This window comes from Bombina bombina, chromosome 4, assembly GCF_027579735.1.
Source record: "Bombina bombina isolate aBomBom1 chromosome 4, aBomBom1.pri, whole genome shotgun sequence".
Classification (NCBI taxonomy): Eukaryota; Metazoa; Chordata; class Amphibia; order Anura; family Bombinatoridae; genus Bombina; species Bombina bombina.
Genome location: NC_069502.1, coordinates 565,043,442 through 565,062,182, shown reverse-complemented (window position 1 = coordinate 565,062,182; position 18,741 = coordinate 565,043,442). Strand labels below are relative to the sequence as shown.

General features: G+C 38.6%; 1 protein-coding gene across 1 annotated transcript in view; it reads left to right on the top strand.

The window, feature by feature from the left end:
* The first annotated feature begins 7,400 nt into the window (after positions 1 to 7,400).
* Positions 7,401 to 18,741, top strand: part of RNGTT (RNA guanylyltransferase and 5'-phosphatase) — a 1,295,116-nt gene continuing 1,283,775 nt past the window's right edge. Inside the window, exons 1-2 of the mRNA XM_053710532.1 lie at positions 7,401 to 7,578; positions 10,993 to 11,102. Of these exons, the coding sequence (XP_053566507.1) occupies positions 7,515 to 7,578; positions 10,993 to 11,102 (174 nt within the window). The 5' untranslated portion in view covers positions 7,401 to 7,514. The remainder of the gene's footprint in view (positions 7,579 to 10,992; positions 11,103 to 18,741) is intronic.

Sequence of the window (18,741 nt, the reverse complement as noted above, 5' to 3'; positions counted from 1 at the left end):
ACACAGAGATCACTAGTATCAGCTACAGTTTCAGCCATAAATACTCCAAGCTTGTCAAAGGTGATCTACTCCTACTAAATTCATGATGGATAACCAAGTCCCCTCTTGTGCCGCAGATCTTGCTGAGGATCAGTCAACCATCCTCCTTCTTGGTGTGGAAGGGAATTTAAAAAGATCACCATATTAAGCTAACACGCTGAACAATGCGAGAGTAGTACAAAAAGAAAACAGTTAATTGCAGCTATCAAGGAGCCATTATCTATCTTGTGAGGGATTCCTTACAACGATATGCTGCAGATTATAGAAGGGGTACATTTTGTTACTCATCCCACCCCTACTTGCTTTCGCATAGACTGGCCTAGTAATTTACTCATGTCTCTGGAGGTAAGTGCGGGAAGATTTTTCCAGCGATTTTTATGTCTAGCGTTAGGAACCTGCACCAGTGATCTCTTGAGTAACATTAGACTAGGGTTACACTGCAGCTGCATATAGTCTATGTAGTGCCAGACAAGGGTCAGTGACGCCATTTTCCTTGACTTCCACACGTGCGCCTACACACTGTGCCCTGTAGGTATTGAAAGCATTTGTCGATCAGGTTTTTCTCCCCTGTATGCACAGTTTGAGTCCCTCCATAGCTCTGGGTGCACGGCGGTCCAATTTGCTGCTTGTGTGAGGATATACTGAGGGTCGGCATTAACGTGAGCTGCAGTGTTCTCCTTCAGTGCTGGTTTTGATCTGCAGTAAAAGCTATCATCTAGCAAGGAGGGTACACCGGAGTTAGAAAGTCGCTCAGGATCATCTCCTGATTCAGACTGAGTGCCATCTAGCCATGTTTCTTTCCAGGAGGAGTGATGTCGAAGTAGGTGTAGGAATTGAGGATCCTTTTTAGTGAGTACAAGGACAGTAGTAAGCGGTAAGTGTGACCCCTGAGCGGACCGGATCTCTTCATGAAGTGCCAGGCAAGACTTCATAAGCTTATCTAGATGCGGTAGGAATGCAGCTGTCAATTCTTTAGGTAGAGAGTCCATTATGGAGGACAGAAGACACTGTGACTGTGTCTTGTTAATATCTTTTAAAATGTCTGCCGGGGAAGAGAAGATGTCTATTTCTCTATCCACTTCTCGGACACAAAAATTGTCAAGAGAGGTGTAGATGGCATTAAATCCATGCTGTAAGACTATTCTTTTCACAAGGTATATCAGAGCTTCAATGCCTTGCTGCCATCTTGGTGCGCCGCCCACAGGAAGTCCAAGAACGAGCGTTTTATTCCTTCTGGAATGCGCCTGATTGGGAATGCGTTTTTTCCCAGCATGATAACAATCCCAAGCACTCTCCGAATGCAGTGAAATCATATTTGGAGAGAAAAACAGCTGATAAAACACTGACAGTCATGGACTAGCCTCCACAGAGTCCAGACCTGAATATTATAAAGGCAATATGGGATCACCTGGACAGAGAACAAAATAAAAGACACCCTAAATCTAAAGAACTACTCTGGGAATTGCTGAAAGAAGCCTGGTACAGTACAAATCCGAAAATCCGGACTGCTTTGGTATTTGCCCGGTCCATATTTTCCGGATTCTTGTACATCACTGATAAAATATCTGTAAATAATAAAGAAGACAGTTTCTTTTATAAATACTGTACAGATTGCCTTGTTTATTAAAATAGAGTAATGTACCTGCATATGTACATTCCTTTCCGTTACAGGTATTTCTTCGGCACATGCTGAACTGCTTGTACACGGAACGCTAACATCTGATGCACCCAGTGAACTGCTTGTGGATGGAGCTTCTGCTGTGCCCGGTGATCCACTTGTGAACAGAGCTTCTGCGGCGTTGGATGGCTATTAGCAGATGTTTCTTCTGTTTTAAAAGATAACAAGAGATGTTTTTTTAGTAAATACTGCACTGTATAAGGCGTTTAATTATTATTAAAATACAGTACTGTACCTCTATATGACATGTTTACTTATTTCTGCTGTGCAAGGAGATCCGTTTGTGGATTGAGTGTTGTGTTTGCTGCACCAGCTGATTGGTAGTTTTGATGGCAGATGCTTCTCTTGTTTTCTGTAAATATCTTTGTATGTCACATTGTCTGCAGTTCCAGTAGAACAGAACTACTAAAAAAAAAAAAAAAAAAAAAAAAGAGAGAACTACTCACTCTTCGAGTGATTCGAGTTTCTTGATAATTTCAAGTTTATCACTCAATTTCAGAGTGTTTCTCCTCTGCTTCTGTTTAGACCCCTTATCCACTTTAGGAGACATTGATACAGTACCCTGCTGTATAATACAGTACTACAGTACAGTATACAAACAGGTATAGAAACATAGAATTTGACGGTAGATAAGAACCAAAAAGGCCCATCAAGTCTACCCATATTACATGTTACTTTTTCCTTAGGATAACCTTATGCATGTCCCAGACAGGTATAACGGTACTGTGCAATCTAAAGATGGTAAATACCTGCACAGGTACCGGTCATGTACGGCAAACAGTAGTGCGCAGTTGTGGACTCAGATTTCTCTCTGCCTTTGCGTGCCGTCGCTTGTTGATGCTCTGAATGCTAATTTGAGCATGTGTAGTGACAACCGACACCCAAAGTTGTAATCACTCCAGAGTCCAGTTCTCTGGTTGTCCGGATTTTTGGAGTTTTACTGTATAATATACCAGAAGATTACGTCAAAAAAATTCAGGACAGTCTCCCCAAAAGAGTTCAAGATGTACTTAGTGCCAAGTTTAACTGAGTTTAGCCTAAATAAGCCATTTTGTTCTGAAAATTGTGTTTTTTATATTTTGTGTTCATATTTCCTGCTTGTATCTGTATCTTAATAAAGAGACCAAAAAATAAATATGGATGGTCATTAAAACTTTGCTAAAACAACAAATCTAATGGTGGCCTAAGACTTTTGCACAGTACTGTGTATTATATATAAATATTTTTAGACGTGTATGTATCTTTATGTTAACTCCCTTTGCAGTCCTTTTATTCCTAACACCTGATACTTCATGCCTTTGAGGCCTTATAACTTTTTTTGCAATTTTTTAAAATATATTTGTATTAGACAGTGTTAATATGAGTGTAACTGTACCTTTAAATATATTTTTGATGTGTTTTGTGATACTTTTTTTTACTTGCGGAGTAAAATCAGATCCGGAATGTTAGTGATATTTTAGATGGAGTTTCATTCATCAGTTGTAACGAGTTGTAACGAAGATGAGCTATAACTTACTTTTTAATATAAATATGAAATTCAATTTTTCTGTGAGCTAACTGTTTGAAATGTTGTCCAATCAGCGCTCTAAGTACAACAAAAGTCTCATATGGAGAGAGCACTGATCGGAAAAAATTCAAACCCTTAGCTCACAGAAAAACATCTTTATTACAAATGATTAATTAAACTCCATCTAAAATATCACTAACATTCCGGATCTGTTTTCAAAAAGGGTAGAATTTACCAGCACTTTAAGTTAGCATTCAGCTAAAATTAGCTAATATTTTTTCAACAAAATCACAAATTATCTTTAAATCAATGTATGTGAAATTATGCAATTAATTTGTGCATTAGATAGAATTAATTTGTGCTTTAGAAATGTAATTTTACTAAGTTATTACACTGCCTCCCTACCCAGCTACTTTATAATGTCAACCGGCTATCAATTTTTTTTGGGTGGACAACACTTAGGGCTCGATTTACCAAAGCCCTACGGCTGCAAGTTCTCACAAGAACTTGCTCGCTGTAATTTATCAAGCAGCGGTCACCAGACCGCCGCTTCCTTAAAGGGATACTGAACACAATTTTTTTCTTTCATGATTCAAATAGAGCATGCAATTTTAAGCAGCTTTATAATTTACTTCTATTATCAATTTTTCTTCGTTCTCTTGCTATCTTTATTTGAAAATGCAGGGATGAAATCTTTGGAGCCGGCCTATTATTTGTTCAGGACCCTGGATAGGGCTTTCTGATTGGTGCCTGCATTTAGCTATCCAATCAGCAAGCGCAACCCAGGTTCTCAATCTAAAATGGGTCGGATTCAAAGCTTTTATTCCTGCTTTTTCAAATAAAGAAAGCAAGAGAACGAAGACAATTGATAATAGAAGTAAATTAGAAAGCTGTTTAAAATTGCATGCTCTGTCCGAATCATGAAAGAAAAAATGTGGGTTTAGTATCTGCATCGGCCATTGATCGCCGTATTCGTTGGTGGGTGGGAGCTGATCCAGGGAGGCGGGTGGGCGGCGATCAGTGGAGGAGGGGGTCGGGATTGCGTGTGGGGTGCGTGCCAGCGCGCGCGTGCACAAGGGTGGGTGCGCGCATGTGCGGGTGGGAACCCTACACTATGGAACAAGTAGTGGGAGAGACTCAGTGGGAGAGAGGGTCAAAATAAATAAAATTAGCAATCTGGGACAGGGTTGGGGGTTGTGGGGGGGGGCAGCTACACTACAGAAAATAGTTTGTTTTTTTTAATAAAAAAGAAACAAAAATCGTACCAGTACCCAATATGGCGCACAATAAGGCAGAGGGGGGGGGGTTAGAGAGCTGTTTGGGGGGATCAGGGAGGTTGGGGGCTAAGGGGGGAATCCTACACAGCAGCATATGTAAATATGCTAAAAAATAAAAAAATAAATAAAAGATACCTTTTATTTTAGTACTGGCAGACTTTCTGCCAGTACTTAAGATGGCGGGGACAATTGTGGGGTGGGGGATGGAAGAGAGCTGTTTAGGAGGGATCAGGGGGTGAGATGTGTCAGGTGGGAGGCTTATCTCTACACTAAAGCTAAAATTAACCTTGCAAGCTCCCTACAAGCTACCTAATTAACCCCTTCTCTGCTAGCCATAATACACGTGTGATGCGCAGCAGCATTTAGGGGCCTTCTAATTACCAAAAAGCAACGCCAAAGCCATATATGTCTGCTATTTCTAAACAAAGGGGATCCCAGAGAAGCATTTACAACCATTTGTGCTATAATTGCACAAGCCGTTTGTTAATAATTTCAGTGAGAAACCTAAAGTTTGTGAAAAAGTTAGTGAAAAAGGGAACAATTTTTTTATTTGATCGCATTTGACGGTGAAATGGTGGCATGAAATATACCAAAATGGGCCTAGATCAATACTTTGGGTTGTCTACTACACTACACTAAAGCTAAAATTAACCCTACAAGCTCCCTAATTAACCCCTTCACTGCCGGGCATAATACACGTGTGGTGCGCAGCGGCATTTAGCAGACTTATAATTACCAAAAAGCAACACCAAAGCCATATATGTCTACTATTTCTGAGCAAAGAGGATCCCAGAGAAGCATTTACAACCATTTATGCCATAATTGCACAAGCTGTTTGTAAATAATTTCAGTGAGAAACCTAAAATTGTGAAAAATGTAACGTTTTTATTAATTTGATCGCATTTGGCGGTGAAATGGTGGCATGAAATATACCAAGATGGGCCTAGATCAATACTTGGGGTTGTCTACTACACTAAAGCTAAAATTAATCATAGAAGCTCGCTACATGCTCCCTAATTAACCCCTTCACTGCTGGGCATAATACACGTGTGGTGCGCAGTGGCATTTAGCGGCCTTATAATTATGAAAAAGCAACGCCAAAGCCATATATGTCTACTATTTCTGAGCAAAGAGGATCCCAGAGAAGCATTTACAACCATTTATGCCATAATTGCACAAGTTGTTTGTAAATATTTTCAGTGAGAAACCTAAAGTTTGTGAAAATATTTGTGAAAATGTGAACGATTTTTTTTATTTGATCGCATTTGGCGGTGAAATGGTGCCATGAAATATACCAAAATGGGCCTAGATCAATACTTTGAGATGTCTTCTAAAAAAAAATATATATATATACATGTCAAGGGATATTCAGGGATTCCTGAAAGATATCAGTGTTCCAATGTAACTAGTGCTAATTTAAAAAAAAAAAAAGTGGTTTGGAAATAGCAAAGTGCTACTTGTATTTATTGCCCTATAACTTGCAAAAAAAAACAAAGAACATGTAAACATTGGGTATTTCTAAACTCAGGACAAAATTTAGAAACTATTTAGCATAGGTGTTTTTTTGTGGTTGTAGATGTGTAACAGATTTTGGGGGTCAAAGTTAGAAAAAGTGTGTTTTTTTCCATTTTCCCCTCATATTTTATATATATTTTTTAATAGTATATTATAAGATATGATGAAAATAATGGTATCTTTAGAAAGTCCATTTAATGGCGAGAAAAACGGTATATAATATGTGTGGGTACAGTAAATGAGTAAGAGGAAAATTACAGCTAAGCACAAACACCGCAAAAATTTAAAAATAGCCTTGGTCCCAAATGGACAAAAAATGGAAAAGGGCTGTGGTCATTAAGGGGTCAAGGAATGACTTTAGTTGCTGGGACGTTATAGAACCCTCAAAGCATGCATCAGTAACCAAAAAGCCCCCACTGATTTTAATAAAACACAAATACTACCTTATTTACTGCACGTAATTAAACTTCGTATTCTAAAATATTTGAGCATTCAACAAGAGTACGATCACTGGAAAATAGGCTTGTTGTATGTGGTTGTGCAATAAAGCTACTTTTTTTTAATGTGACTTTAGTGGGAACCTACTTTAATGATAAGTCTTATTTAGGGTTTCAAGGTGCCCAATATATAACTGGGCGGGGGGGCGTGGTGGCGGCGCAGTAGCGGGAGAAGCCACCTCCCTGAAATGAGTTTTTGCAGGTTGGGATGTCTGATAACTGTCCATAATTGGCCAGCGCAGAGAAGGTAGCCTAAGTTACAACATGGCAGCTCCCATCGTTTTATAGACTGTAAAACTTTACACGTTGTTAATATTTAAACAGGTAACAAAACTTTAAAAAAATACATCTACATGTTACTCAGACTAATCTTTTTCCAGAATACATCATTCTTTATCTAACCTTTATTTAGTGTTTAGTGTCCCTTTAAGTGAAACTGTTGTGTTCACAGACTCATATACCATAATATTAGATATTGATATATAGGCATGCAGAAAACACCATATATGGCAAAACAGAAGCACACACGTGCGGTTTCTTTGTGAAGTATAAGAACCCCCATACCATTTTTTGTCTTAAAATTATGCTGTACGGCTAATACAATAATTTTGGACACTAAAATAAGATTTTCCAACATCTTTCGTATTGCATTTTCAAAAATACCAACTTGTACAAGTTTATCATATATCTGTTGTGATAAATGATATTATATGAAAACAAATAATACTTCCTACTGCGGCATAATCTGCTTCTACCACTAGATGTCGCGCATCGCAGTAATAGAATGTTTCCTGGTAACCACAGGAAACGGAAGTTTCTTCCTTTCTTTGGCCCGGATGCAGGTTGTTCTGAATTACATCGGAAGTCATGTTACGTCACGGTTTGGGGGTGGTGTCACGTTCTAGGGTCTTTGCTGTGAGTGGCAGGAGGTGTCACGTGACTTACAGGCGGCAGCGACAATAATATAGAAAAATAATAGTAGAGCAACAGCTGAGTTCGGCATGGCTCATAACAAGATCCCACCCAGGTGGCTCAACTGTCCTAGGAGAGGCCAGCCGGTGGCAGGTGAGAGGAAACATTGCTGCTTTCATTGTCAATAATTATCTGTTTACCATCATTGCGTGAAATCTATTCCAGGCTTGATGTGACTGTAGTTTGCTGTACAGTACTAGGAGACTTGTTGCTTTGGCCATGTGTGTTCTGTATTCAGCTGGCCAAAGAGCAGTTACTTTTTCATGCTGTGTTGGGTTAGCTGTTACTATCTGCGTTGGTTAACTGTAGTGCTAGGGCCATCTGGATGTTTTGCCTTTTGTGCTTAGACAGTGTAGCCTTAGCTATCAGCTTGCTGTGACCTGCATGATTTGACAGTTTGCATACTTTGATTTGGCAAGGGGGGGGTCTGCCAGTCTGAATGCCCCAGAGGAATTGTGACAATCTCCCTGCTGTCCCAGGGTAATTATTGGCTGCCTGTCTTCTATCTGTCATTGGAGTGATGGCTCTCAATGTGCCAAAGAAAGATATAGCTGTCTGTGTACTATTTTTCAGAGAAAAGTGTGGTAGTCTGTCTACAGCATGGCATTGAAAGTCATAACTGTCTGGGTGGTCATTCCAAAGATAGATGTGATTGTGTGCATAACATGTGGAGTGCACCAGGTAAAGACATGGTGTTATGTCTTTTGAGTTGTGATGGCAGTCTGAAAAATATGCCTTGTGAGCATAGATGAGGTGCTTTGACTCTGTGGGATGTGTATTCGAGGGGCAGTAGCTATTTGAATGGTGTGCGTTTGGAGAGCTATGGCTATCTCTGTGGTGTGCACCATGCTCTTTGGTATGTACCATGGAAAGATGTGCCTATTTTTGTGGTCTGCACCACAGAAACATTTTCCTGAGTGGCATACACTATGCAAAGACTTGGCTTGGTGTGCACCAGAGCAAGACTTGGCTGTCTGCGTGGTGTGCACACTGACATACTTTGCTTTCTTTATTTTGTGTACCAGGGAAAAACGTGGCTATCTGTGAACTGCATCCTTTGAGTTGTGACTGTACACATCCCACAGTTCAGGCTTGTCATGACACTCGGGATCCTGTGCACTGTGATATTTTAATTCATAGACTGGAACTATAGCAAGGATACTTTATCTGCTTGTTATGATTCATGGGCAGTCTAAGGTTATTTTGTGTCAAACTGCTTGTATTTTGACTATATATATATATATATATATATATATATATATATATATATATATATATATATATATATATATTCAACTGAGCTTTTATTATCCTGTTAGCATGCTTTGAAAGTGCAGCTGTCTGCATGCTGAGGACACTGTGAATATCAATATACTATGTCAGGGAACTGTGACTGTATGTTATGGTTGCAGCGATAATTTGAGTACTGTGACCATCTACATATGTGACTGCAGACTTGTTGGAGCTGTTTAATATCTGTATGGTTTGCTATTATGGAGTGATTGCATGGCTTGACATTGTATCCGTAGATTGCTGAATGCTGTGCCATAGTATCTGTTACTTTTTAAATACCTTATACAGGGCAGCTGCTTCTCTTTGCAAGCTTGTCACAATATGTCTGCTGTAAACGGTGCCTTATCTATCTGCATGCTTTGTCATTCTTTGTTTGCTCTGCTAGGGAGCTGTGCCTGTATGCTTGCTGTGTTGGGTATCTGTGGTCATATTTTTTTTTTCTGTGGCAATCGGCATTTTGACAGGAGAGCTGTACTTGTTTGTACACTATGACAGGTGCTATGCATGAACTATGCTTGTATCCTTGTCCTGTGCCCGCTAACTTATTTTGCTGTGTGTATCTTGTCTTCCTGCATTGAAAAGGCAGTTGGGCTTTTCTTTGTGATGTGCTAGGCATAGTTTAAAGTGACATGGAATTCAATTATTTTCTTTCATTTTTCAGCTAGAGCACACAATTTAAAAAAAAAAAACTTTCCAATTGACTTCTATTTTCTAATTGCATTTGTTCTCTTGGTATCCTTTGTTGAAAAGGTATACATAGGTTAGCGGGTAGCTAGCTGCTGATTTGTGGATGCACATATATGCCTCTTATCATTGGCTTACCAATGTGTTCAGCTAGCTCCCAGTAGTGCTTTGTTGCGCCTTCAATAAAAGATACCAGGAGAATGAAGTAACATTGATAATAGAGGTACATTGGAAAGCAATTTAAACATGTATGCTTTGTCTGAATCATGAAAGAAAAAATGTGTTTATTGTCCTTTTTAACTATATTCACATCATATGCCAGTCCAAATATTTTTGAAAGGGGGGAGAGCTGTGTCTTTCTCTGTTGCGTGTTGTTTTGTCTGTGGAGTTATAACAATATCCTTGTCCTGTGTAAATCTACATATTTTGGAGCTGTGCCTGTTGGTTCTACTGTCTATGAGCCCTGGCCTTGCATTTCCTACTGCTTTGGTGGAGGGGGCACTCTTGCTATCTGCTTGCCAGAGGGAAAGTTTAATGAAGGGCTTGTGTGTGGGCAATGCAGGTTTTATATAGATATGTAATATTATTTTTTATTTAGATTTACGTTTGATAAGGTGTGTGTGTGTGGAAAGCATGGGAATTTTCAACTTAATCTCCCCCACTCCCCTTGGGAGCTTTGCATTACAGCGACATCCGATATGACATCATCAATGGCATCACATCCAACATGACAACTATACATAGGACCTGATAATCTAAAGCTCTCCGCTGTGTCTAGATGATCTAAGGCATCTCGTCAGTATGGCAAAATTCCTCAAATAATTGTAAAAAGGCAATCTTTGTCCTCGGATCTGTTTAGTTAGCTATATTGGGTGCTATATTCAAAGGAAGGACGCATATGTTGCAATATAATCTTTAATATTTTGCCGGCAAGTTTTCAATCATCAGTCCATAAGTTACTGATATCTATATTGTTACTAAATTATAGTAACATTTATATTAAGGTAAAGAGCTTTGTTTTTGCAATACATGTAACCGAGCTGATTATAGCAAGAATTATGTGATATGATACACTGTACATTTTCCAGTAAATACTCTGCATAATGACTGATGCATACAGATTACTATGTTTAGAATTTAAATTATACGGATTTAATTCACTAAACTGATGTTGATATCTATTTCACTTTAAATAAAATCATTTTCTACTGCAGCAGTACTGCTACTCAACAAACTATTTGTTTTTGCTCCCTTCTGAGTCCGTTCTCTTATTTGCAACCCCTCACTATTTCCTGTTGAGAGAGCCTCACGTCTTTACACTGGTTACTGCCATCTTGGAGCTTGCGTATTCTTGTGACAGAGGCAAATGGGCATGTACCTTGCACAATAGTGAGCGGCCTGTTGACGTGTCCCACTTTTTAATTTCCCTTTAATTGGGGAAAAAACAATAACCTAGGAAGATTTTTAACATGAAATAACTGACTGGTGAATAAAGCACATTGACTGTATTGATTTATACTTCATTTGCAGCCACATTTTTGCCTCTAAAGACCATGCTGGGGCCAAAATATGATGATCAAGTCCCTGAAGAAAACCGTTTTCATCCAAGCATGCTCTCTAACTACTTGAAAAGCCTTAAGGTAAGAGTTTAAAGACTGCTTGTGGACAGTTTGCTGTTAATACGCCTCAATATGTCTGCATACATAGCACTTTTATGTGGTTCCAGTGTTTGAAGTTTTCCAACTTGGTGGCTTTATGAAGTAGGTGGTGGGGCAATTTAATATTTGCAATATTATAAGTTTTTTGTTGTTGTTATTTCTAAATGTTTCTTAAAGGGATACTAAACCCACATTATTTCTTTCATGATTCAGATAGAGCATGTGATTTTAAACAACTTTCTAATTTACTCCTATTATCAATATTTCTACGTTCTCTTGCTATCTTTATTTCTTTCATGTAATTAGCAAGAGTCCATGAGCTAGTGACGTATGGGATATACATTCCTACCAGGAGGGGCAAAGTTTCCCAAACCTCAAAATGCCTATAAATACACCCCTCACCACACCCACAAATCAGTTTTACAAACTTTGCCTCCTATGGAGGTGGTGAAGTAAGTTTGTGCTAGATTCTACGTTGATATGCGCTCCGCAGCAGGTTGGAGCCCGGTTTTCCTCTCAGCGTGCAGTGAATGTCAGAGGGATGTGAGGAGAGTATTGCCTATTTGAATGCAGTGATCTCCTACGGGGTCTATTTCATAGGTTCTCTGTTATCGGTCGTAGAGATTCATCTCTTACCTCCCTTTTCAGATCGACGATATACTCTTATATATACCATTTCCTCTACTGATTCTCGTTTCAGTACTGGTTTGGCTTTCTACTACATGTAGATGAGTGTCCTGGGGTAAGTAAGTCTTATTTTCTGTGACACTCTAAGCTATGGTTGGGCACTTTTATATAAAGTTCTAAATATATGTATTCAAACATTTATTTGCCTTGACTCAGGATGTTCAACGTTCCTTATTTCAGACAGTCAGTTTCATATTTGGGATAATGCATATGAATAAATCATTTTTTTCTTACCTTAAAATTTGACTTTTCCCTGTGGGCTGTTAGGCTCGCGGGGGCTGAAAATGCTTCATTTTATTGCGTCATTCTTGGCGCTGACTTTTTTGGCGCAAAAATGTTTTTCTTTTTCCGGCGACATACGTGTCGCCGGAAGTTGCGTCATTTTTGACGTTCTTTTGCTCCAAAAGTGTCGGCGTTCCAGATGTGGCGTCATTTTTGTCGCCAAAAGCATTTAGGCGCCAAATAATGTGGGCGTCTTTTTTGGCGCTAAAAAAATATGGGCGTCACTATTGTCTCCACATTATTTAAGTCTCATTATTTTGTGCTTCCGGTTGCTAGAAGCTTATTCACTGGCATTTTTTTCCCATGCCTGAAACTGTCATTTAAGGAATTTGATCAATTTTGCTTTATATGTTGTTTTTTCTATTACATATTGCAAGATGTCCCACGTTTAAGCTGAGTCAGAAGATACTTCTGGAAAATCGCTGCCTGGTGCTGGAGCTACCAAAGCTAAGTGTATCTGCTGTAAACTTTTGGTATCTGTTCCTCCAGCTGTTGTTTGTACTGTTTGTCATGTTTTTAAATCTCCTGTAGTTATTCCAGAAGTATTTCCTGTCCCTGGTGCTATTTCTGAAGTAATTTCCAGGGAATGGAATAATTTCGGTAATTCTTTTACTCCTTCTAAACGTTTTAAGCAATTATATCCTGTGCCATCTGACAGATTAGAATTTTGGGACAAAATCCATAAGGTTGATGGGGCTGTCTCTACTCTTGCTAAGCGTACTACTATTCCTACGGCAGATGGTACTTCCTTTAAGGATCCTTTAGATAGGAAAATTGAATCCTTTCTAAGAAAAGCTTACTTGTGTTCAGGTAATCTTCTTAGACCTGCTATATCTTTAGCGGATGTTGCTGCAGCTTCAACTTTTTGGTTAGAAGCTTTAGCGCAACAAGTAACAGATCATAATTCTCATAGCATTATTATTCTTCTACAACATGCTAATAATTTTATTTGTGATGCCATCTTTGATATCATTAGAGTTGATGTCAGGTATATGTCTCAAGCTATTTTATCTAGAAGAGCTTTATGGCTTAAAACTTGGAATGCTGATATGTCTTCTAAGTCTACTCTGCTTTCCCTTTCTTTCCAGGGTAATAAATTATTTGGTTCTCAGTTGGATTCTATTATCTCAACTGTTACTGGAGGGAAAGGAACTTTTTTACCACAGGATAAAAAATCTAAAGGTAAATTTAGGTCTAATAATCGTTTTCGTTCCTTTCATCACAACAAGGAACAAAAGCCTGATCCTTCATCCTCAGGAGCGGTATCCGTTTGGAAACCATCTCCAGTCTGGAAATAAATCCAAGCCTTTTAGAAAACCAAAGCCAGCTCCCAAGTCCACATGAAGGTGCGGCCCTCATTCCAGCTCAGCTGGTAGGTGGCAGATTACGTTTTTTCAAAGAAATTTGGTTCAATTCCGTTCACAATCTCTGGATTCAGAACATTGTTTCAGAAGGGTACAGAATTGGCTTCAAGATAAGGCCTCCTGCAAAGAGATTTTTTCTTTCCCGTGTCCCAGTAAACCTAGCGAAGGCTCAAGCATTTCTGAAATGTGTTTCAGATCTAGAGTTGGCTGGAGTAATTATGCCAGTTCCAGTTCTGGAACAGGGGCTGGGGTTTTATTCAAATCTCTTCATTGTACCAAAGAAGGAGAATTCCTTCAGACCAGTTCTGGATCTAAAAATATTGAATCGTTATGTAAGGATACCACCATTCAAGATGGTAACTATAAGGACTATCCTGCCTTTTGTTCAGCAAGAGCATTATATGTCCACAATAGATTTACAGGATGCATATCTGCATATTCCGATTCATCCAGATCACTTTCAGTTTCTGAGATTCTCTTTCCTAGACAAGCATTACCAGTTTGTGGCTCTACCGTTTGGCCTAGCTACAGCTCCAAGAATTTTTACAAAGGTTCTCGGTGCCCTTCTGTCTGTAATCAGAGAACAGGGTATTGTGGTATTTCCTTATTTGGACGATATCTTGGTACTTGCTCAGTCTTCACATTTAGCAGAATCTCATACGAATCGACTTGTGTTGTTTCTTCAAGATCATGGTTGGAGGATCAATTTACCAAAAAGTTCATTAATTCCTCAGACAAGGGTAACCTTTTTAGGTTTCCAGATAGATTCAGTGTCCATGACTCTGTCACTAACGGACAAGAGACGTCTAAAATTGATATCAGCTTGTCGAAACCTTCAGTCACAATCATTACCTTCGGTAGCTTTATGCATGGAAATTCTAGGTCTTATGACTGCAGCATCGGACGCGATCCCCTTTGCTCGTTTTCACATGCGACCTCTTCAGCTCTGTATGCTGAACCAGTGGTGCAGGGATTACACAAAGATATCTCAATTAATATCTTTAACACCGATTGTACAACACTCTCTGATGTGATGGACAGATCACCATCGTTTAGTTCAGGGGGCTTCTTTTGTTCTTCCGACCTGGACTGTAATTTCAACAGATGCAAGTCTGACAGGTTGGGGAGCTGTTTGGGGGTCTCTGACAGCACAAGGGGTTTGGGAATCTCAGGAGGTGAGATTACCGATCAATATTTTGGAACTCCGTGCAATTTTCAGAGCTCTTCAGTCATGGCCTCTTCTAAAGAGAGAATCGTTCATTTGTTTTCAGACAGACAATGTCACAACTGTGGCATACATCAATCATCAAAGAGGGACTCACAGTCCTCTGGCTATGAAGGAAGTATCTCAAATTCTGGTATGGGCGGAATCCAGCTCCTGTCTAGTTTCTGCGGTTCATATCCCAGGTATAGACAATTGGGAAGCGGATTATCTCAGCCGCCAAACGTTACATCCGGGCGAATGGTCTCTTCACCCAGAGGTATTTCTTCAGATTGTTCAAATGTGGGGACTTCCAGAAATAGATTTGATGGCCTCTCATCTAAACAAGAAACTTCCCAGGTATCTGTCCAGATCCCAGGGATCCTCAAGCGGAAGCAGTGGATGCATTGTCACTTCCTTGGAAGTATCATCCTGCCTATATCTTTCCGCCTCTAGTTCTTCTTCCAAGAGTAATCTCCAAGATTCTGAAGGAATGCTCGTTTGTTCTGCTGGTAGCTCCAGCATGGCCTGACCGGTTTTGGTATGCGGATCTTGTCCGGATGGCCTCTTGCCAACCGTGGACTCTTCCGTTAAGACCAGACCTTTTGTCGCAAGGTCCTTTTTTCCATCAGGATCTCAAATCCTTAAAGGGACACTCAGGCTTTATTAAATTTTCATGATTCAGATAGAGCATGTAATTTTTAACAACTTTCCAATTTACTTCCATTAAAAAAAATGTGCAGTCTTTTATATTTACACTTTTTTTGAGTCACCAGCTCCTACTGAGCATGTGCAAGAACTCAGACTATACGTATATGCATTTGTGATTGGCTGATTGCTATCACATGGTACAGGGGGAGTGGAAATATATATAACTTTAAAATGTGTTAGAAAAGAATCTACAACTCATTTGAAATTCAGAGTAAATGCTATTGTATTGTCTTGTTATCTTGAAATTGTTGATTATGCAAATCTGCTGTGTTTACTGGTCCTTTAAATTTTAAAGGTATGGAGATTGAACGCTTGATTCTTAGTCAAAGAGGTTTCTCTGACTCTGTGATTAATACTATGTTACAGGCTCGTAAATCTGTATCTAGGGAGATATATTATAGAGTCTGGAAGACTTATATTTCTTGGTGTCTTTCTCATCATTTTTCCTGGCATTCTTTTAGAATTCCGAGAATTTTACAGTTTCTTCAGGATGGTTTGGATAAAGGTTTGTCTGCAAGTTCCTTGAAAGGACAAATCTCTGCTCTTTCTGTTCTTTTTCACAGAAAGATTGCTAATCTTCCTGATATTCATTGTTTTGTACAAGCTTTGGTTCGTATAAAACCTGTCATTAAGTCAATTTCTCCTCCTTGAAGTTTGAATTTGGTTCTGGGGGCTCTTCAAGCTCCTCAGTTTGAACCTATGCATTCATTGGACATCAAATTACTTTCTTGGAAAGTTTTGTTCCTTTTGGCCATCTCTTCTGCCAGAAGAGTTTCTGAATTATCTGCTCTTTCTTGTGAGTCTCCTTTTCTGATTTTTCATCAGGATAAGGCGGTGTTGCGAACTTCTTTTAAATTTTTACCTAAGGTTGTGAATTCTAACAACATTAGTAGAGAAATTGTGGTTCCTTCATTGTGTCCTAATCCTAAGAATTCTAAGGAGAGATCATTGCATTCTTTGGATGTAGTTAGAGCTTTGAAATATTATGTTGAAGCTACTAAGAATTTCCGAAAGACTTCTAGTCTATTTGTTATCTTTTCCGGTTCTAGGAAAGGTCAGAAGGCCTCTGCCATTTCTTTTGCATCTTGGTTTAAATCTTTAATTCATCATGCTTATGTCGAGTCGGGTAAAACTCCGCCTCAAAGGATTACAGCTCATTCTACTAGGTCAGTTTCTACTTCCTGGGCGTTTAGGAATGATGCTTCGGTTGATCAGATTTGCAAAGCAGCAACTTGGTCTTCTTTGCATACTTTTACTAAATTCTACCATTTTGATGTGTTTTCTTCTTCTGAAGCTGTTTTTGGTAGAAAAGTACTTCAGGCAGCTGTTTCAGTTTGAATCTTCTGCTTATAATTTCAGTTTTTTCATTTAATCTTTATTTTGGGTGTGGATTATTTTCAGCAGGAATTGGCTGTCTTTATTTTATCCCTCCCTCTCTAGTGACTCTTGCGTGGAAAGATCCACATCTTGGGTAGTCATTATCCCATACGTCACTAGCTCATGGACTCTTGCTAATTACATGAAAGAAAACATAATTTATGTAAGAACTTACCTGATAAATTAATTTCTTTCATATTAGCAAGAGTCCATGAGGCCCACCCTTCTTTGTGGTGGTTATGATTTTTTTGTATAAAGCACAATTATTCCAATTCCTTATTTTTTATGCTTTCGCACTTTTTTCTTATCACCCCACTTCTTGGCTATTCGTTAAACTGATTTGTGGGTGTCATGAGGGGTGTATTTATAGGCATTTTGAGGTTTGGGAAACTTTGCCCCTCCTGGTAGGAATGTATATCCCATACGTCACTAGCTCATGGACTCTTGCTAATATGAAAGAAATGAATTTATCAGGTAAGTTCTTACATAAATTATGTTTTTTTAAAAGCAGGAATGTAAAGCTTAGGAGCTTTTTTTTGGTTCAGCACTCTGGACACCACTTGCTTATTGCTGGCTACATTTAGCACCAATCAGTATAGCATATATCACACCCCTTAGAACTAGCTAATTGAAAAATATATAAACCTGTATATTCATTGCCTATAATGGCCACAGTAGGAAAGGCATTTGGCTCTTTTGATGTTCTTGTGTTAAATTAACCCTTTTTTATGTAGGAGTTGTCCCTGTCAGCCAGTTAATAGTAGAGACCCAGGAGTCAGTTGTTTATAATCATGCACCACCTTTTGGTTTCACCTTAAATTAAAACAGCTTTTAAGTAAAAAAAAAAATAATTAAAGGGACACTGAACTCAATTTTTTTCTTTCGTGATTCAGATACAGCATGCAATTTTAAGCAACTTTCTAATTTACTCCTATTATCAAGTTTTCTTCGTTCTCTTGCTATCTTTATTTGAAAAAGACAGCATCTAAGCTTTTTTTAGGTTCAGAACTCTGGACAGCACTTTTTATTGGTGGATGAATTTATCAACCAATCGGCAAGGACAACCAAGGTTGTTCACTAAAAAATGGACCAGCATCTAAACTTACATTTCAAATAAAGATACCAAGAGAATGAAGAACAATTGATAATAGAAGTCAATTAGAAAGTTGCTTTAAATTTCATGCTCTATCTGAATCGCAAAAGAAAAAATGTGGCTTCAGTGTCCCTTTAAGGGACATTCTAGCCAAAATTTGATTGCACACGGGTAGATGTAGGTTTTGAGTAGAAACATTTTTGCAATATACATGTATTAGTAAGAACGCTTCTAGTAAAAGCTATAGCTGTTTCAAGATTGTTCTTAAAGGGACAGTCTACTTGAACATTTTTTTTTGTTTAAAAAGATAGATAATCCCTTTATTACCCATTCACCAGTTTTGCATAACCAACACTGTTATATTTAATATACTTTTTACCTCTGTGATTACCTTGTTTCTAAGCCTCTGCAGTCTTATTTCAGGTCAGTCTTTTGACAGACTTGCATTTTAGCCAATCAGTGCTAATTCCACGTGAGTGAGCACAATATTATCTATATGGCATACATGAACTACCATTGTCTAGCTGTGAAAAACTGTCAAAATGCACTGAGATAAGAGGCGGCCTTCAAGGGCTTAGAAATTAGCATATGAGCCTACCTAGGATTAGCTTTCAACTAAGAATACCAAGAGAACAAAGCAAATTTGATGCTAAAAGTAAATTGGAAAGTTGTTTAGAATTGCATGCCCTATCTCAATCATGAAAGTTTAATTTTCACTACACTCTCACTTTAAGCATCTGGTTTCTTAGGGGAATGATTTTGACAGCTGATGGCACAGGAGGAAGCACAATAACAAAGTATCTCATATGGAACCAATTTAAATAAAAGAAAGTCTGCTCAGTTTCCTAACGTGTGTGTATATATATATATATATATATATATATATATAATAACATTCATTGATTC